Genomic DNA, 22,414 nt, shown 5'->3' with positions numbered 1-22,414 from the left:
CACCATCTGCTGGAAACCATTTCTCAATAAAACTCTTCAATCTTGAAAAAAATTGGACATACCTTAAAGACAAGACAAAACTAAAAGAGTGAAAAATAGGAGACTGGGGTAGGGGGAAAACTAGGCACATCATTCGCCAAAACCAAACAAAGGACTTTCCAAAGATTTCGCTCTGTTCCGGGACAGGTTACACAACTAAGGAATCCATGTAGCCTGCTAGGGCTGCAGACTTGCAAAGTTTCGGTATCGTACTGACTGAGACTGTTCTGAGTTCAAATCCTCAGATACACAATGCCAGGATCTGCCATGGCAGACTGACTATCACTAGAGCAGGGGATGCTCAGACAAATGAGACCCAGCACCGGGCCCCTTGCAGCAACCTTCTCCTCAGCCAGACCACATCAGGAAGAAAAGGGACATCAGTCCTGACACCATCCCCAGCTACTCCACCATCTCCACAGAGCTGTAAGCAGACAATGTAAATAAAATGCAAGAAAGCTTTCAGGCTGCTAATACCAGCAGATGGATGGCAAACAGCAGAAATAGCTGGTGGAAAGCAGAAGCAGCCATACACCCCCGAGCCTTCCCACTCAGCTCTAATTCAGAGGGGATCCTGTCAGAAAATTTGCTGTGGTCTCCTCTATCAGCAAACCCTATTCAAGGGGCAAAAAAGTAAAGCAGAATTATACTGTCTTTTGACAACCCTAATTAGATCCTCCACAACAAAATTCATATATACCTGATCTTCCAACAGTTTCCATGATAGTTTAGAATACAGACTATGTTACGTAACGTTACCTAGTCCAAAACAGTTTACGTAATAAAACATTCAATTTATTCCTGTTTATCGCACAAGTGAACTAAGCCATGCTTCAGCAAATGTTCATGAATATAAGCAATTTTATCTATCCCATGAGTCCTTCATGGTTCAGAAGAGCCATGCATGTGCATGAGTGTTTGTAAGCCTAGGATCTAAGGCTGTACTAAACAACCTAATGATTCAATCTAATGAACCTAATATTTGGTGTTGAAAGACTAGTAAGGGACAATTTTTCAACGGCTTTTGGAATACAGTTCTGTCCATAAAGTGATTCTGAAAAACGTGAACCCCACAAATAAAGCAAAGTATTTAATAACTCTAGTACTTGCAACATTTTTATTATTTTATGGGACTAGGAATCAAATCCATGCTTAACCACACCTCTGTCCCAGCTGAAGCACTTCCCTTGCCAGTCCTTTCTGTCACCCTTCTAAGGCACTACTGAAGCAAAATACTGACGGACAATAAGGCCCAAGTCCAAAGGAGGACAGTTAAATTTGCAGGACGGGGCAGTGGATGTGAGCACACGCTGTCTGTCTAACTCACCTCCTCTGGCTCAATCAGCTTGAACTCCATGCCTCGGCCAGTCCATGCTATGAAGTGAGAGTTTGAGGGGTCATCAAGAAGAGCTACCAAGAACTGCCAGAGCTGAAGCGAGCCTCGCCGTTGATACGTGGGTCCCTCACGGTACATGCCTGGCTCCTGTTTGACATCACCTGCACACAACAGCAACAACGTTACAGGAGCAATGCCCTGAAACACCATCTCTCAGTTTGTCAGATGAACTTGTAAAGCAATCATTAGGGTTAACAAAACAGAGGGAAGGATCAACCACCCTCAAATGCAACATTCCTCTGTTTTCTGGGGACTTACAATAACATATTAATATACTAAAAAGCACTTAAATTCATTCATGATTTATGGAAGTCTCACTAAGCCTCTCCCCGTGTAGTTTCGATAAATGCAAATCTCTTGCAAACCATTTTGTAATACCCTCTCTCCGAAAGAACATAAACTATTTTTGAAACAACTTTGATATCTGAAGAACTGTGTTTCTGTACCATACTTTGCCCAGGCCCCAGTTTTGGTAAAGTAATGTAAGCTTCATAAAGCTCCAAAACCCTATTGAGTGAAACTTCTCTTGCATGCAAATGCTTCTAAGGAAAATTTGACAAAGTATTTGACTTGGACTTAAACAGTATGTGCTTTATGTATAGGCATGTAAATCCTGCAGATACACAACTTCCTCTGTGGCATATTGGACTTGCATATGAGCAAAAATTACTTTTACTCACATCTACATATTAAATTAGTATTCCTTCTGAAAAGCAATAAGTTAATTTTTCTAAAATTTTAAGTCTAGAGAAACCTTTTAAAAAATATTAAAAACACCCTTACATCTGTTCCACAAATTGCCAATGAGAAAACCATCCTGCTACATCCATACTGTCTTTGTTGTTTTTAAATCATATTCATACTGAACAACTCATGCAAACAACAACAGCTGAAAGGTCTGATGCTGAAGCAGACAGTATTTTTTTCTCCACACAAGGACTGCAACCCCTGATATACTGGTAAAATTCCTCATTTCAACTATCAGAACAGCAAAAGCCTCCAGTAAACAGTGTGACCTATTTAATAAGGAAAGTCAGGAGTTTACATTCAACCACAGTATTAGGACGCTCTGACAGCCATTACAGAATGGCTCTGTGTAGGGAAGGGCAGAATAATAATATTAAAAATGGAGCACTTCCTTTTGTAATCAGGAAACAAAATTGACTCAATAGCTGTGGAAAACAAATAAATCAACACAAGGCTTTTTTGGTTTATGTGAGGTTCAAGTTCCAGTCCTGAAAGGCCTTCTTTTTCAAGGACAGGTTTTTTTCTTGTAATGATAGCTAAGCAATGTGCAAATAGCAAGTGCGGTATTACACAGGATCAAATTCTTTCCTTGTGCTGATCTTTGATTTCAAAAGAAGCAGCTGAGAATCTACTTCTGAAACATCAAGACTAGTCCTGGGCTTATCCAACTTTTGCTTTACTGGCCAGAATATGATGACACATCTGCTATTTTTTTCCCCTCAAAACATCATGCTACAAGTATAAACACCCCTATTTGCATCATGACATCAATCTTTTAGAGTACAAGGTGTTCTCTCGATGGACAGTCATAGAAACCAGCAGCAGACTGCTTGCCTTGCAGGCACACAAATACTTCCCAACATTTATTTCTTTTACTGTGTTTGTATTCCTTTTTCATTTTCATTCCCTTTCCTGTATAAAACCCAAACTAGCCAAAAGGTTTTTCAAGGAAGACATAGACAAATGCTACTGTTAACAAGTTTTAACTTCTTGTAGTACAGCGTCTGATCCCATTCCCATAAATGTACATATGAATTTGACACTGGTACTGAGAACAGATCCACAATCATTTGTGGGGAACAAAAAAATACCTGACACAATGTGCTTTAAAAAAAATGAAAAAAAATCCAAACAAGCTCACATTACAAAGCCAGTGTATAAAGTAGACATTCAATAAATCACCCTTTCCGTGAATGTGTCAATGCAGTGACAGTGCAACACTGGATAGAGCAACCTTCAGTTAGGTCTAATATTGCTTAAAATTCTTTATCTATTTCTTACCAACACAAAAATACATGTGATACTCTGTTTGAAGAATGTACAATTCTTTGGATTACTTTCATTTCAGTCTCCAGATCTTCAGCAAATACAACAAATGCTGCTAAACATGCAATAGTTTTGTAATCCATAAGTGATTCTCAGGGGAAAACAAACAAAATAAAGCAGAAGAAAAACACCAATTCTCCAACTCTACTTTTAGCTGTGGTCAGAGATTTGTTCACAAGTTTATCAGGAAGTACCTAATCTTTCCTGCTAATATAAATAAAGCTGGACATATACATACTAACACAAAAGTTACAACACTACACTAGCATGTGTACACTAACATAATGCCATTCTAGCAAATCTAAGTAATTGGTCTCCAAATTACTTCTCAAAGTTGCAGACTAACAGAGTCACTGGCAAGAAATACAGTGTCCGTCTACTTTGCTTATAATGAAATAAATCTGAAATCAACTGAGTTACACCAGGAAACTGATTTTACGTCAGAGTAACTGAGGATAATTTGGACCATTCATTTTAATTGACCTCAGAATTCCTCTTAAAATAATCTGCTATAATTGGTAGTGTTGTGAACAGAGCATTGATTTGTTATCAATCCCACTGAAAAATAAACCACTAGTACATTCAACCTAGTGCAAATACATTGGCACAAACACAAAAATGCCCTACACATTCACTCCCCACTATTCATCACTTCACAGTCAGCAAGACAAGAGGCTTAATCCTCAGTAAAACCAAAGCTACTGCTTTATCCACTGTTTTGCTAATTATAAGAACATCTTTCATTAAATCTCAAACAACAAGCAGTATGTGATCATCAGTGCAATGGAAATCCTCCTATTACTTCTCAACAGTACAGGAACTGAGGTGCTGTGCCACAACTCTGGATGCAGGCATCTTTCGCTGGCAAAAGTCGAATGACATCCTATTGAAGAGGAGACTTTGGTTTCAAGAGACAAAGGTCAGCTTTGGTTGGGCACACCACAAATGGTGTGTTAAGGATTCCTAAATTGGAACGTTACTGGGCTCTTTTGATCAGCAACAGAGAAAAGTCCCTCATCTCTTCCTTTTTCATCTCCCTACACAGGAAAAAGAGAGATGTGTCATACATACCGTCAAACTTCTCTGGAACAACGCAAGTGTCATCATAAAACTGCCTAGGTCCCTTTTCAAACATACAGCCTGTAAGTTAAAAAGAGAGAGGTGTTTATATAAAAGATGCATGGAGAAAAAAGAGATCACAGCCTTAATGCCAGAGGGAACACTAAGTTATACAGGAATCAGATTAATATCCCACATCCTTTACACGCCGCCCAATCCCAACATTTTGGCCTAAGTACAAGGGTGTTTAATTAACGTATGCATTCCCAAAAGACTGTTAATCTCCACCTGCTAAAATGAAAAAGCACCCATTTTTCTCTATGATTTATTACAAAATGTTTGTCTCATTTCCTGTTTGAACTAGCATGGCTTTGACTTTTAACCATTAGGTATTTTCCCTGCAAGACTAAAGAAGTACTATGCAGTATTTCCTCCTCACACCCACAGAAGTCACCCTCACACACTCTCTTGATGTTCCTTCCAATTAAGATAATTTCGTAAAATTATATTTTGTCATTAAAAGACACTCTCAACAACCCAGCAGTCTTTCTAGCACACCTTTCTGTACACACTCCTACTATTTCCTATTATGCTAATGTTTTGCTTAACCAGAACTGTATTGCATATCAGTATCAGTCTCACCAGTGCTCCTGAGTGAGACAAAACATCTCCTCCTCTCCTGCCACCCTCTGACCCTCCTTTCAACTGCCAAAGTATTACAGAAGGCTTTTGCCTTCAGTTTACAGTGTTCAGTTGGGCTGGTTTCCCACTGTGAAGCTGAGGAGGAGGAGGCCCATCTCAAAATCCTTTTTCCCAAGATATTGTTTCCCGGTTCCACACTCCTGGTCTACATTCATGTATTAAAAAAACCATTTTGTTTAATGTGCCCAGATTACCAAACAATTCAAACTGCTTTGTATGACTGCCCTGTCCTGCCTGTTATTTGCTGCTCTATCTTTGTGCCATAAAGTTATCCATTAACTTTGTTCCATATCTTTACTGAAAATATTGAATAGCAACACTCCTGATATCAATTCCTACAGAACTATAATAGAAAAAATCCATTCAGAGATGATTGCCCAGTGACAGCCTCTTTTAGATCTGTCAGTTGGCCAGGTCTTAATGTATTTAATGTGTACTTTATTGATATTGCTTTGTGCTAACTTCTTAATCAGAATGTAATGCAGAGGAAAATTGAATGCCATAAGAAGTCTAACTATAAGATACAAGCATCTTTATCAACCAAACTTTTATTTTCAGCAAAGAATACAATCAGATTTGACATGACCTTTATTCTGTAAAATTATGTTGATTGATTTCCAAATAGAGAAAACAAATATTTAGCAAACATCACTGCTTTTTTTAACATCATTCATAACAATTTTGCCACCTCCAACTCCTTACGAGAACATAACATGGCTAAAATGGATTTTCCCCTATCTGTGCTGTGATTAAAACTCAAAATCTTTTGCCATTGGCCCTGCAGTTTGTGGATTTTTTCCTGATGTCTCTCACCTCCCTTATCAAACTTTTATACTTCATATAATTTCATATAACAAGACTTAGAAATTTCAATCTCCTGTTTCACCTTCCTTGTTAAATACTACCATTTTTTTTTCTGTCTTTATTTCAACCCAGAAGCAGATGGGATTTTAGCCAGATGTGTTATCTTTCCGATTCTGTCTTTACACTAGCAAATGAAGTCTTCCTGGAAGACTTTGATTCACACATCTATCTGGATTCTCATCCATCTCAAAACCAGATTCCTCATGTTTGTGAAATTTGCACATTGGAAGAAAAATAAACCCTAAACAAACAAGCAGAAAATAACATATTGGTAAGACAGATAAACTAAAACATGACAGGGTAAAAACCAGGGTATAACCTCCCTTCCAGTCATCTTAGTTCTCTTTGACTTCTTATTTTTAGGACATAAAGTACTTTCACTTAGAATTATTAATTTTGACAATTATGTAAGCTCTGTCCTACTGAAGTCATTGAGAATTTTGGTACGTATCTCGGTTTGGGCATAAGACACATCAAAACACTGCAGAAATAATAACAAAAGGGAAAACCCAAAACCTTCACTGAATTTAAAGTTTAAAATGGATTACTTAACACAGTTAACTGAGCCTGTCATGCTAACAGCCTGGAAAATGTCACTTGAGCAAAATGGGTGAAAGAGACAAGTTTTTAAGTGTCTCTTCCTTTCAACTGCTAGAGGCCTTGAAAAGCAGAATGAGTTAAGTTCATAATATAATTGCTTCTATCCTGATCAACCCATGGCACTAAAAGAAACTACAAAAAATTCAGTGCATCAGAAACTCAACACTGAAAAGGGAGAAAGGATGATGCAAGTCTTCCCAGCAGCAGAATTAAACCAGTGAATCCCAAATCCCCCCCGACTTTTTAATTTTTTACATTTCTCTCATACAAAAGTGATACATAATAGAAAACTTAACTTCTGTTCTGTTTGGGTGAGCCAGGAAGCCTTCTTGCCTCATGTAAATGGAATGGCAGCTAGGCACTTCTGAAAGGAGAAGATGACAACGCAAGTCAAAAGACTGTCTGGAATTAAAAGTGTGCAGGTTATCAATGAGACAGGCTGCAAGCAGAAGAGCAACAAAAACAGATGCAAGTTACATCGAGAGGGAACCTGTCAACACAGAGTCAGCATTTCAGAGCAGCACACACAACACATGGCCAAAGGGAAAATCATGATGTGAGGATCAGAGATCCTATCTATGATAGGCACTTGAACTCCAAACCTTTTGTAAGAAACTTTGCTAAAAGCTGACTCCCATGGCAATTACACTTTAGACCATCCACAGACAAAAAAATCCACACCAGTGACCATGAATATTTTAAACCCTGTGCTTATATATCTGTCTTTGTAACTAATTCAACCCAAAATATGTTATCAATTGCACTGAAAAGACTGCCAGTCACACTGGAGACTTATAAACTCTATATTTACACAAGGAATGTCAAAGTGAATTTAGAGCGGGATAATGCTTTTTACATTCTGGTGAAGGACTTGAAGGGTTAATGAAATTTTCTGCAATTGCTAAGCATTTTATTCAGGAATTTAGATCTATCTGTATCATTCTCCACTTGCGTGCATTTAAAACAAAAATGACACCTTTCAAAAAAAAGTACTGTGCATATTCTAAAATAAAACTGATATTTATTTGATATTCTCCACCTCTACTCAAATCTGCAGGAAGAATGACAAAAGCCAAATAGTACTAATGAAAAAGGTATTCTTTAAATGTCTTTCTTTTTCTTCCCCATGTCTTGCACTGTCCCCAAGTAGTCACATCCTGTGCACGGGGACTTGCAAACAGAAATGCACCGTAAATGTTTGCCCTTCTAGACCATGTTTAACCTACTTCTTGGATATCAAAAGTCCTGCTTAACAAAGTCTATTTGATCTTGTGATGAACTCCTACCCTAAACTATGCAATCTGTTACCAGTAACTTGTAACTCTTTAAGAGATGCAAACAGAGGTCGAAAGAGCAGACATTATTTTTCCAGCACTGCCTACAGACTCTTTCAGACTGTGATTCCAAATTTCACTGTTCACTGACTAGTGATGAGTATCAAAGATTTGGCAGGATAAGAAAATGAGGTTTTACACTGACTTCACAAACAAGTGAAACACAGGGCAGTAATAATGTTTCCTCTAACAGTCCATGGTCCCTCTTGCACATCTGTGCCAAACTCTTCATTACCTCCTCTCTCAATGAAACTCGTGGTGCCTGCCTCCTCAGGCCTAGAGAATCTCTAATGTCTCTGGCAGCTATTCTGAGCAACCACAGGGATCAGCGACTCACTGATCACCCAAGTCAAGTATAGCTCTGCAGACTAGAAGTCAAGGCTACAAGCAGTGCTTCACCTGCAAAGAATCATTCATGTTACCACATAGATTGAATTCTAAGGAGAATGGAAAAATCTACGTAAAAAAAGAGGAAGTTGTAGAACTGAAACAGATGCTATTTTCTATTTTAGGTAAAAATTCTCTAGTATTGGCAGCAAAGCCCTTTTTGACTCATGAACTCCACTCTTGCAAAGTGATAGAGCAGAGTATACTGAATAAAGAATTATGCATGCATCCAGAAAGTTGTCTTCTTAGCCAATTCGGGGTTTCATCTCCCATGCTCCTAAATCAATTATAATTAACATTTGGAGTCTCTTTAAGGCAAGCATTGTTTGTACCAACATTACTTAATTTTCTGGTTAGCTTGTGCTTAAACAGTCCACAGAGGACCAAAAAAATACAGCAAGGAAGAGTTTATTTCTCGTAAAGTAACTAGAGTCTTGTTATCCTAAAGTGCTATCAGTTAATTTATGACTATCAGAGTGGGTCAGACTCTAATCAAATTGTAGAAACATTTCCAAAGTGATTATTCAATCAAATGACTAACATGGTTAATTAGGAGCCATAAACATTGCTCTGAAGTTCATCAAAGTAATGACTTGCCCAGAAAAATTACTGCTAATTAAATTGCCTGCTGCTTTCATTTCTACCTTATCTAATAAAAAGTCCAACCAATGAAATTTAGTATTGCAGTTTTAAATTGTACTAAATGCTTGACTAAGACCCAGAAGTATTTTTACAGGCTAAGTGGAGCTACTTCAAAAGAAAACATTTTAGTGCAGAAATTACAGAGCAATTACATGTTTTCTTCTCCTTAAAGCATTGTTTCAAGACAACAAGTAAGACAGAAGCAGGCATGAAATACTTCCAGGGCAAGATCCAAGTGCTTAAGGCGACTGATTTATCACCTTTGTGCAAGTTTTAGTCTTTGAAGAAAAATGTGGATTTAGACACACCACAAGCTTATTTCAGACTATTAATGAAGTAATTCACATTTTAAGGTTAAATCAGCTCAAGTGCAGCAGAACCCCTTTAAAAAAGCCCCAAACAAACTAGCTAAAAATGTGGAAATGTAATAAAATTGCTTATCTTTTATTATCAGTTTAGAATACTTAGGGGTCATTCTTCATTGCTCTTCTTATTAACAGAAACATAGCAGTCATCTTAAAACAATGAATATGGTCTTATAACATAGACCATGAAACCATTCTTTTCCCAATAGGTGCTGTTTTAAAAATTACATGTAATCTAGACACTGCAAAAATGCCTTCTCATCTGGGACCGTCACAGAGAAAAATAATGGAAATAAGACCTGCTATGCCTTCATCGAAATACATCCAAGCAGAAAAAGCCCAAACAGACTTTCTCAGGACAAGAAAAACCTGCTATTGAATTTAGCAGGCACAGGTTCTAAGTTTCATTATCGGGTAAGACAGTTGAGTGGTCCCTTGGTAAGGTAGTTCATATTAATTATCATGTCAGAAATTAAGGGGTTAGGTTGTCTCAGCTCTGTGTAACTCCGAGCAGGTAAAGAATCCTTAAATAATCTTTTCTGATTGTTTTTCAGAGATAAGGATGAGATTTCATTCCCACACTCTCACCCTGCAGAGAAAAAACCAGAATTTCAGCCTGTGTCACTAGCCAGAACAGACACAGGGAAGATGGAGCTTCCACAGGCAAAGGATGAAATGACTGACTGCATTCTATGGGATGAAGTGACTGACCGTCTTCTTCTGAATGAAGCAGAGCAAAGCAAGAACTGGAAATCTGAACCAGGATTTATTCTTCAGCCGTTTCTGTTTCGACCTTACACAGCCTCCCTAACTAAAGGACAGGTTGTTATGTTACACTCTAACTCTGAATTACTTTTCAGTTCACTTTATCAACATCAGCCGAAGATCTAGAGGCCCAGGGCATGCCCCATGTGCTTGTGACAAAGCACAGTGTGATATAAAGGTATTGGATTGTACATGTGCATGTGCAGAGGGAGAGACATGGAGGTGGAGGCTTAGAAGGCATGCGCCATCTGAAACAGGGTGGGAGAAGAAGGGGACTGCCTGCCTGGCCTCACCCTCCATGTGGCTGCTCAGGTGAACACTTTGGTGCACTGGTGGGCAGCTGCCTTAGTCAGGGAGCCTGGTAACAAGTCACTGAAATTCACCAAACACCTCAACTCATAGTGAAACCTGCCTACTTCCCTACAGGTTTAAAACAAAGTGATGACAATAAGGCTGGAACCTCCTTACAGTTTTCCTGCCCACTTTTAGCACTTATACCTTATTACCAAGTAAGTTATATTAGAAGCAGTTTCCATAAGGAACTGTTCCGAAAGGAGTTGTTCCCCAAAACTTTGAAGGGACTTCACTGGCAATCCTGAAATTTCACTTATATCACATCCTTCTAAATTTTCCTTTTGGTCTGAAAAGTAATTATGCAAATTTTGGTCCCTATTTCAGCAATTCAGATTTCATGTGTCTATACAGCTAGACTTAAATGTGCCACTTGTCTTCCCATAGACAAGAAATGCAGCACATGCAGCTTCTCTCCTTGTGTTACTGGGTATAGAAGGGCATGCACAAGCCCCTCAGGTAGCCGGGACAAACCTGGCTCCCAGGTGTCACTCCCATGTGCCAGCCTGCCCCTGTGCTACACACACTGCGAACACACCAGCCATCCCTTCAGTGCCTTACAGAGCTTCTCTTGCACAGTACAAGCACTTCTCTGCTACATGAGCAGGTGGTAGGTGTACTGGGACAGATTTTTACCAAGTGCAGAGAAAAAAAGTAGCCTTTAAAAATAAAATGTTCAAACTAGAACACATCATACTTTTGGCATTAAACTTAAAACATCACAATCCCACTGCAAATAACTTTTCTGTTCGTGGATTTCCAAGAGCACTGACAAACTGTTTACAAAGGAGCACTTCATCCACCACTGAAACATGTTCAGCCTCCTGGTGGAAAGCAGCTGTTTACCACACCATTGAAAAGTTCTGACCAGCTCAAGGGTGAAGACAATAATGAAATCACCAGAAAACGGGACCTTTTTAGGTAACAAAGGAGTTCCTCAAATGAGATCGCAACACGTCACCAAGGTAGCACCAGGCATCACTAAGAAAAATGCATGATTTGTGCTTTGCAGGGAGAAGTTAACAAATTCTTCTTTTGGATATTTAAACCTGCATTTAGATTAAAACTCACATCTCCCCAAAAGAAAACATTCAGGTAGAAATACTGGAACTAATTACAATCTCCTTATACAGGAATTCCTTGAGCATATTTTACCACTCAAATGCTGGTGGATCAAGTTTTAGTTCAACCACCTTTAAAAGCATTATGTATGAGCTATGTAATGAGCAGAGTCTTACAAATTGGTAAAGTCCTGGCAATAAAAAAGTCAGCATTATTTTTTCAGTCAGAGATTCAGCATGAAAAATGTAGGTGCCCTGAAATTACATGGGTGAAAACAGACAACTTCTCTAAAAATCAATGTAAAAATTAAGCAATCTTTTCCCAAATCATTATGCAACTTAGAAACATTCAGAATGGAAGGTTTTATTCATTTTCTCTGTCACCAGCCTTTGCACCAGCAATCTAGGAAAAAAAACAAACTTACAAGTATGTGCACTCATAGATACACATAGACTTCCTTCTAAAAAATAGCTAATTAAAATTTTTAAAGTTTAGTTTCTTACATATCACTTCACAAAAACTTGTCAGAGAATGAGGTTTGGCCCCACCGGCTCATGTCTAAGTGGAAATACTACACACATACAGAAAAAACCTTAAGCAAACAGCTTCCTTTCCACAACTTTGGTTTTTAGATCTATGACAACATCTAATGCATTTTGTGAGACCAGATGTCAACAGCCTGTCTAGGAGATGTGTAACTTTTTGTACAGCAGAACAGGAAAACAAAGGCTCATACATTCAGCTCTGAATTGAAATTCCACATGGAGTTGATCTTTTGAGCATACTTTAAAATCATGTGTTTGCTTTTATTAACCTCAGTAACTGTAAAATGTACCTTAAACACTGCTGTCCTTTGAATTCAACAAAAGACAGCAGTATTTTCTCTCTCCCTCTCTCCTTTTGTTGGTAATCTTACTGCAAAAATGTCTGTGTTGCTTTTTCTCCCCCGCCCCATCCCCTGCCTGTAAAATCGAAGTTGGACAAACACTGCACGGCTGAAGTGACATATTTGAATGGAATTCAGACCAACCAGTTCCTGTTTATGTTTCTGATTTGAGAATGTAGCCTTCTCATTCACTATACATTAGAAACACACCAAGGCCATAAATGGTGTCAGGTTGCAGGCAGGCAGGGCCAAGCAGCATTAATCATTACTTTAAGGCAACTGGCAAAAGCAGCAGCTGAGGGAACACTACACCCTTCAGCTCCGCATAAATGGACATTCCAGGGTTTGGCGTGTGTGGGTTGGCTTTTTTTTTTTTTTTTTTCCCTTCAGCATCCATTTTATGAATGAAACTTCAGGCTGCACAGAGTCCATTCATATAAAAGCTATGCTCACAGGGCTCAGTCTCTCGGGATCAATTGGTCTTGGACAAGGCTGATGTGATTGGTTTAAGGCAGGCTTCAGCCTTCCATTACTGATTTAAAATGCAGCCTGTGTCCATTTGACCTGCCTTAATGCACAAAGAGTAAATCCAGACTGCGCTCTCAATCCTCAAATCAAATCATTAGCCAGTGCCACTTACTGTAACTGTAGATTTACAGGATATTTATCCATTTCTTTGAAAAACAGGAATTGCAGGACAATTTTTCAGATCGTACTGTCTGCTTTGAAAACAAAAATACATGTATGATCTCCTGCCTATATACTCACATTGACTTGGTATTCAGGTTTTCCTTTGTTCACAAACATTACAAACTGAATTCTAACTACAGATTTATTTCAGACAGAAATTGTGAATAGAAGAAATCAGCTAGATTGAAAGCAAGTGAAAAGTTAAATTTCTGCCTTTCACAGCAATCTTCTGAAGTTCAGGTTTCTCAAGTTTCCCTGTCGGATCTCTTATTTTCTGCTGTCATAGGGTCCAGCAGCAGATTTGTGTTTTAAGAGCAAGTACAAAGTCCAGCGCAGCTTAACTACTGAACAAAATCCATACTCATTCACTGAAGCAACACAGCAAAGACAAGTTCCCAAAATACAAGGATGAAATATTTTAAATGACAGGGAAAACTGCAAAACCAAAATAGAGGAGGGGAGACTTCTCAAACCTCGTAACTCAAGAGCAAAACCTCATCCCTTCTCCGCTCCTGCCTATATGCCATCTGGATTTTCATTGAGAACAATTGTACTTCTGTGTATAAGAATTTCTTTAAGGTCATAAGGAGACGCAGTTTTGAGAAGTGTGTACTGAAGCACCATATCCAGGAAAAGAATGGAGTCAGTTCTGTTTCACCGAGTGTTTTACAAGACTGTGTTCAAAAATACTGCGAGTATTTGCAGCCTGATAAAAAAAGAGAAGAAGAAAAGAGAAAAAAAAGGAAACTTAGAGAGAATTTGAGGAAAAGATTAAGCAGCTGGAAGATTTTTGAAGCAAGATGTAAGATCTCAACGAGTCACACTGACAGAGCATACACGCAATCCATCTACAGTGATTAAGAGGTGGTACATTAATACCAAGAAATTGTTTACAAAGAGGTGTAGCTATGAGCAAGGGAATGGAACTGGTCAAAGAGAAAATTTAGGCTTATGATCAAGAAATATTTCTTAACTGTGAAGTCTATTTGTCTGTGAAATAATCTTCCAGGGAAAAATAGCAGTAATAATACTTAGCACTCACACAGAACTTCATGTTTTCAGAACACTGTACAAAAATTAGCCAATATAATCAAAAACAGTAGTAGAAGCACCATCAGTTATGTCACTTTAAATGCTGCACTGGTCAATGCACCAGAGCATATCCTGGAAAAAGCAAACCAGCACTGCCTCTGACTGACTTTTTCTCTTTACACTAGCATCTCCAAATATCTAAACTTTGCCTTCAGAAGTGTAACAAAATAACCAATTGTTTAAAAAAGAAATGGGGGGGTAGGGGAAGCAACCTGCAAATACATATAATGTGAAAAAAAAATTTTATTCCCCTTGAAATTTCAATTCAACACTTTCTCTTATCCTATTCTGCTGACTCCCAAATTTAAGAATATGTCGGTTGATGCCTAGGGAAGGATGCACTACTAGGGGTCTTTTTCCACATTAATACCCACTGACTTCCTTTTCAAGAAACACCTCAACAGCTGTTTGAGAGGACTCTTGCATTCTATTCTGTTTCCCATCATTAGGTAAATACATTTATAACCTGGCTGGCAGAATGCTAACAACATTCTATACCTGTAAGAGCAAACTTAGGAGGTTAATAAGTGTTGCAATTAACAACTTCCTGCATGAACTTTATACAAATCATTTGCTGCAAATATGATACAGCCTTTTGCTTCGGCACTCTTGTCTTGAGTGCACAGGTCAAAACTATTTGTGGGAGGAAGAGCCATGCTGCAAACAGCTTAGCAGGTGGAGCCCCTGCTTCATTTGTTACAGGGGCTGGAAGTTGTCTATGTAACGAGACAGAAGTTTTCAAGATAAGAAAAGATAATACAGCTGAATGGTCAACTTCAGGCCCTAGTAAAGCCCATTCCAGCTCCAACAAGGTCTTCCAAAGTAGCCACATTGCTTCTTCCAGATTTTTCGTATTATATATTTTTATACTGCCTACACTGAGACCCTAATCTTGTGTTCCTGTACTTCTTCATCTAGAAATACGAAGAAAGTCCCTAGGAGTTATGATTGGAACATATGTAGTACATAATGTTCTTTTAAAAATCACACAGTTCTAACTGGGTATCCAAAACAAACAGGTTTATATGTCTGTCTCTCGGCCTCCGCTCATTTCTCTCAACAGAAGGGCAGCTCCCCATCCATTCTCACATGCAAACACAAGGTATTTGCTTGTGAGGCTTCAGGAATTAAAGGGATGAGCAATTCAGAAAGCAAGACATGGAGGCTAATAATTCTGTCTGGAGAGTTCATTCTTGAAGTGATGTGACTAGTGTCTCAGAAGTGACAGGGAGAGAATCCAAATTTTCTAATGTCCGTTCAAGCGTATTAATTGTGAGGCAACCCTGAAATGAAACTGTGAGAATAGCCCTGCTAATGCATCTAACACATTCAGGAAATACTGAATCCATCTGAATTTCAACAGAAAAATTCCTGGCAATCAGTAAGAAGTATATGCAAGCAACAATTCCTCCTCTGTTTATCTCCATTACTATTGTGTGACAAATTTCAGTTTCCAAAGACATGATCACAAAAATTTCTCAACCGAAATAACTATTTCAATTGGGCAAAACCAAATATGAGTTTAAACTTAATAATTTGTCATTTAAAAACTTGATTTGTAGTATTAATTGATACACGCTAGATACAATTAGAGTCATACCTTAGTATATCTGCAAATACACTACATCATGTAGGAAGGTTAAGCCTGTGAAGATCCTGCTCAAAAATAAAGCCCAGAAGAGACAAGCTATATCAAGTTTGGCCTTTTTGTTGGAAGTACTTGAATACTTTACTGAATTCTAGAAGTGCTAACTGTACAGGAATGCCCACTATTAGGCCTTGTAAACAATGGTCTTAGGAAGCCTTTTGAAGTATATTCATTAATTATGCAAAATCTCAAAGCTCTGTATGCCCCTGGCTGCACTTCTGTGACTAAAGTTGGTAGATTTACTATCAAGTACTAAATACACCTGTCAGCCATGAACAAAAAAAGGTGCATGGCAGAAAATATCTGATCGAACATATATGATGCACTGTGACTTCTAGAAGTGTGGATGGATAAAGAAGAGCCTCTACTCTGTTGACATTTTTCTTTTTCCATTATCTCAAACATCTCCATTATCTCTATTCTGCAGTAGAAATTGCATACCTGCAATTACAATTACAACTAATTGATCTGCCATTTCCCATGTCATAATTAATGTCATGTTTTAATAGAGTTGTAATCATTCTATAATAATGCTTTTCATTCATCAGCTTCCCACGAAGTATGAAAGAATAGTGCACAAAAGCAATGAACTTTTATGAGCCCCTTTCAAAAACATCCCAAAAGGAACATCTCAGTGCATTACAATGAACTTTTTAAATATGTTTCTATATACTTATCTGAGCTGCCATAAAATACAATGAAAAAAAAAGACTTTTTACTGTGGCATCCCTCCTTCCCTGAACATCCATAGGTGAAAAATGAAATCAATGATTCAGTGACAAATACATTATGTTTCCTAAGGGGTTATTTAATGTACTCTTAGCAAGGATGGAAAATGATGGTTTCTAGAGAACAGATGGTAACAAGACAAAATATCAACAGACCACAGTTGTTGACTGCAATTTATGGAGTGTACAGATGTGTCAACTTAAATGCAGTGATTCTGAGGCCAATAAAAGTACTTCCTGATACCAACAGATTAATTTTTCATGACCACTGGTTACACAGCTATTACATTTTTAAAAACTAATCATTCATCTACAAAAGAAGCAACAACTTTGCTTGAAGATCATTATTATAAAGTGGAATGTTGTTCTTGCTGGCACAAAATAAATAGGCATGACAGGACTGGATACAAGTTTGTACATCTTCATTTCAGAATAAAATTTCCTGCTTTTTTCCATACAGAATATTCCAAAAGAAGATGAATGCTAGCAGCCAATCCAGATTTAAAGCAACAGTATGCAATAAGGAGATCCCACTTCCAAGCCAAATAAGAAGCATATTTACAAAAGGGCCTTTTTTTGACCTTCAATTAAGCAGGATGAATAAAGGGTGCTTGTGAAGGTTGCAAGGGACTGGAAGTGCCTGAAGCTGCAGTCCCCCATTTATTATCCACTGCCACATGAACTACACAGTCTCTCCCATACTGCTCTGTAGGACTAGAGATACACAACTCCACAAAGCCACAGATCTCAGAACCTTCATCAATGAATAGGTTGAGTTCTGGATCTGATCCTTGTAATTCAAATCCATTTTCATCTTGTCTTATATTTCAGCTTGGAGAAATATTTCACCCTGGTCCCCTTCCTATATAGTGCTAACTCAAATTTACCTAAGGATTGGTTCTTTGCTTGTCAAGAGTAATAAAGGAAAAAGCAGCTCTACTTTCCAAATTCTCCCATTCTAACATCGAGATCAACTCTATAACAAGCACTTTACATTAAGGATACCAGAGAATACCCCACCAAATAGACAGTGTTAAGTTAGCTACAGAAAGAAAATAAAAAAATAGTTCTATACTATATCAAATTGCAAGATAGCTTGTCATGAGCTAAAATTTCAAAGGACACATCAACTCAGCTGCCATGTAGCCTTTGGAAAATAAACTGCAAAAGCATCTAGCCAGAGACTAAACCAGAAGGAAAGCCCTGGGAGTACAGCAGCACCAAGAAGAAGAGGGAGTCAGAGTGAAGTCAGACAGAGCCATCCACTCCCCCTGCCCAAGTCAGCATGGGTGTGTATGAAAGCAGTGTGCCCTCCTCCAGAAGCATAGCTGGGACATGCTGAAATCCCTTCCTTTCAAAAGCGTGGCACACGCAAAATAGGACTGAGGCAGAAACTGAGGAGGAGCTGCAGAAATCACTTACACTGAAACTGAAAAACATTTTGATTGCATTTTCTTGGCTCCATACCAATCAACTGTTTAACCCCACCTAGTGCACTCCACATGTTTTAAACTCAGCTTCTTTCCATACCATCTTTCCAGATTTCTTCTTTGTAGTTTCCTTCGCCTTGTTACTTGGTACTCATTACTAAACTTCATTTTTGACTTCCTAATTCACTCTCTCTTTTCCCAAATACAATATAAATGTTATGTTGCAATTGTGTCAAACATTTACAATGTTATTCCCTTGATTTATTTTTCTATCCTTGCTTATCTTTTCTGTTTTGATCAGAAGCTATTGAGAGCAGACTCTGCCACCACCTCCTCTGTTTTGTACCGTCTGTAAAGCAATAAGGTTCCATTCCAGTTGCCCCATAAGCACAACCATAACAAACATTATTAATAGCAACAGTGTATTCTCTACATCAGCAACCTGGCATCTCAGATTATGTACCTCCACAAAACACTGCAGTATGCACAAATTGAGAAGCTGACACCAGTTTGGCCGATTCTTCTCCCTCATCGGTTTTATAGCTGTATAAACCCCACTTCAGTGGAGTTACTCCTGATTTAAAGTAATGCAAGCAAGAGGAGGAAGAGTCCTCTATTTCCGGCAGACAAATGGAAGAACTCATAAAATGGAGCACACAAATTCAGAGGTCAAAGATGAGATAGTACAGAACAATTTCCCACTTAACAAAGCAGATTCGCACCCATGACTTTCTTCCTCAACTTCTTTAATGTGTGCACTTTCTGGACAGAGAAATTCCAGAAAATTCATTCTAGAAAATGAAACCCTTTAAAGAACAAGCAATGGTGGCACGAGTCACATGTATTATGTAGCAATCTTAGTACTCTGTAAGCTGTCTCAGACATAATTTGTGAGATGTAAGTGTCAAAAGAGCAAGTTTCAATTCATACGCTCAAAACATCAATAGCACTGTCTTGGACTCATATACCCCTTTGCTATGCAGAACTAAAGGAGAATCTCACCTACCTGAATCATATGCAAAATCCCTAGGTTCCTGTTTAATCATCAGAGGAGGGGGGAAATTTTGACTGGCTGCACTGCCAACCATAGCGTTGTGTTCATAAACTGGATCGTGGTACTCCTGCTTAAAACCTTGAGGCGGGAAAGGGATGTTTGGTTCAGACATCTGGCGCTGATATATTGGACGTCCTTCCCTTGGCATTGCAGGCAAAGGTGGGAAAGAATTGCAAGGTTCAGAGAGCTGGCGGCGAAATCTAGAACACAGATTAGAGAGGTCATGTAAAGGACTTGAGCTATGTTCCATTTCCCAAAGATCTTCACAAGCCATTATTAGTGGCTGTTATCACTTTCTCAGTAACAAACATTTTGCTTATGATCATGCCAAGTGCTCCCATCAGGATCACTTTCATTGTACAACAGCAGCAAGCAAAGAAACAAAAATCCCACCTATTAATACCAGCTCTAAGACCTGTCCCCACCACATCCTCTTTGCTTTCAATATCTTCTCTCAACAGAAGAGGCAAACAGGAAATGCACCAGCTTCAAAACAGCAGAAAGACTGACATTCTACCACAGTAACATGAAGGAGGTGTAAGTAGAATTCTCTGCTCTTTCACAAGTGTTAGAAACATCTTGCTCGTACTCTAATTCACTCTTACCCATCTTACTGTTACACGGAAACCATTCTGACCACAATAAACACATTTTGAATAGAGTATTGTCTGCTCTAACATTTGGAAACATTCCAGGGTAAAAGCCCACTGTTCTGTCCTCTCAGGGGTAGTGTCATGAGAGATCGACTCGCAAGGATGGCACTGCATTCCAACTGTAACAGGAAGGGAATGTCAGCACCCCAGTAAAAGGAGAGGGTACAAATTTTTGCTACAAGAATTAATTACTCTCCTGCCTTAACCTTTCCCCTTAGTCATTTCTACATGAAAGTTGTAATCTGTACAAGCCATGCTGCCATTTGCTATTCCCAAACGCTCTTTAGTTGACATAAAATAAGATAATTCGGTTTTAAATTAACTTAATTTACATGCAATGCTGCTCTCAAGAACCTATGCTTGTTTTTTCTTCCATAAAACCTATCTACCTGAGATAAAAGTCCTGAATGTAATTACTTGGACATCTGCAGGTTCAGAAGCATACAGAAGAATACAGGGATGCTCTTTTCCCACTGGACCCTGATGAACTGCATGATGTCTTCCTGTTACCTCCTGCAGATTACCGCAGTAGTAACCACCACAGTAGTAATATTGTGCCCACGCTAATCAATGGCAGATGCAATGTTCTTGCAACAAACTGCTTACTAGTCCTGTTATCACTTGCTATAAATAAAACACATGTAAAAAAACTCAAAGAAAAACAACAGAAGAACCCAACTGGTACCTCTCTTTGGAAGCTTCTTACTGTCACACTAAAAAAATGAAGACCTGATCATTCTTGTGTTTCCTGTACTTTGGATCTGAACCAACTTTGGTTCATGCAAGCAAAAGACTTTCTCCTGGAGAAAGCTGTGTGAGTGAAGCACAATGCAGGGGTTTGATTGCACAAGCAATAAAATCCTTGACTATCATCACATAGATAGTACATGTTTCTGAAACAATTTAAACTCTACTACCATCTGTCATAATACTGCTGTAACTTGTTCTGACAAATATTTACTATCACAGCTTAATTATAAATACTGTGGAAACTACAAAGATAGAAACTATTACAATGTAGTAGTGGAAACAAAGTGAATTGTTCTAATGCTGCTGTAAATACTATAATTTTTGCAGTAGAAAGAGTACTGCACTGTAACATTGGGTTTTGCAATTCCACCTACACCTGCAGAAAATAAACTTAGAAACTCAAATGTATTATGAAACAGTTAGGCTGACTGGCACTGCATTCATTTCCCTCTTTTCCTTTTTTCATTAGCCAAAAAAAGAAGCAGAAATTATCATTAAGAACTGTCAAGGAGTGAATCAGAAAATTGCAACTTGAAGATAAAATAAGAAACAGGCTCACTCACAAAGCCTCAAAGGAAGTTAATAATACTTGTTGTACTGGAAGCTTTGTATGGAATCAAGCCATTTGTTTATACAAGTGGATTTGTTTCCTGTTGGTACTTGTTAGGACCACTTATCGTTCATATACTCATGGCCTGTATGAAGATGTATGGGCTGTATGTACCAGATACTAATGCTATCCTATGCCACCAATGCGTGTTCCAAAAAATTGCGCCTTGAATTATAGATTCATATATAAACTCATATAGGCAGGTCATTTGTTTAAATGACATTTTCTGAATACGTGTTGTAGTAGTAGCTCATCTTATAAATCAGGAAAATTTGAATATCACAAAAATATGAAGTATATGTTTGCTTCATACAGAAGATTCAAAACAAATAAGAAAATGGAGAAAAAATATCTTCCACTATAATTCCACCTTTCTTTAAAAAAGGAGAAAAATGAGTTTTGGGTTTGTTTTTTTTTTTTGCTTGAGTCAGCTATTTCGGACTTCACTAGAACACATGATGGTCTATAATAGAAGGGAAGTGTTAGTGAAAAATGCCCTGAAGAACATGAATATCAAAGACAGGGAAGGGAGGGAGCAGAAATCATGTAAAAAGCCCACAAAGCTTGCACAGAGCAAGAGTTATGGGTACAGAAACTATACTAAGGTGTAAGCAGATGTCTACAAATACTCAGATTAGGGCTGACATACAGGTTCAGTGCTATCTTTGCAAGTTGCTTTATAACAAAAGATTTTTTTCCTCTGAAAAAATCTTACTACTGTTCTCTGCACATAAGCCATTTAGCTTCTGCCAGTTTCAGTCTCCTGATAGCTTGACTTTGCTGTATATACAGAAACACATTTATCCACCATCCTGTAATCTAAACCACTGCCTGGCTTCACTGGCGGCCTTTGTGGTTAGACCACAGTCCACAGCTGGGGAGGAGATAGGGACTATGGCAGGTGAAGGGGCCGATTCAGTGTTTCCTCACTGCCAGAAGGGCTTGTGGTGGTATTTAAAGCTATCTCAGCACAGCACAAAACAGCAATATTAACCTCAGCAACCTCCTTCAGAAGTGATCTGTGCAAATCCCTGGAGATAACAGCCCTTATTAGAGCAGAAGCATGCAAATCACACTCCTAACAACTGTTTTTCTTTTCAGGTCTTTTCTTAATTTGATAATGGTTAAGAGGTAAGACAAGTCTCTGAACATATATCTCTTTACACACCATTGGAATTTTAAGTGTTCAAGAGCAATCACAACTCAGCATACAAAAACAGGTTCATGCAATAAA

The 22,414-nt window shown here is 38.3% G+C and overlaps 1 protein-coding gene across 7 annotated transcripts in view; it reads right to left on the bottom strand.

Moving 5' to 3' along the window:
• ETV1 (ETS variant transcription factor 1) overlaps positions 1-22,414 on the bottom strand; it is a 66,236-nt gene that overhangs the window by 7,608 nt on the left and 36,214 nt on the right. For all 7 annotated transcript variants that reach the window (XM_048304462.1, XM_048304443.1, XM_048304453.1 and 4 more), the window contains 4 exons: positions 19,120-19,367; positions 7,029-7,097; positions 4,580-4,648; positions 1,367-1,536 (listed from right to left, as the gene is read on the bottom strand). In XM_048304462.1, the coding sequence (XP_048160419.1) occupies positions 1,367-1,536; positions 4,580-4,648; positions 7,029-7,097; positions 19,120-19,367 (556 nt within the window). The remainder of the gene's footprint in view (positions 1-1,366; positions 1,537-4,579; positions 4,649-7,028; positions 7,098-19,119; positions 19,368-22,414) is intronic.

This window comes from Corvus hawaiiensis, chromosome 1 (genome assembly GCF_020740725.1).
Source record: "Corvus hawaiiensis isolate bCorHaw1 chromosome 1, bCorHaw1.pri.cur, whole genome shotgun sequence".
NCBI lineage: Eukaryota > Metazoa > Chordata > Aves > Passeriformes > Corvidae > Corvus > Corvus hawaiiensis.
This window is presented reverse-complemented; position numbering and strand designations above follow the sequence as displayed.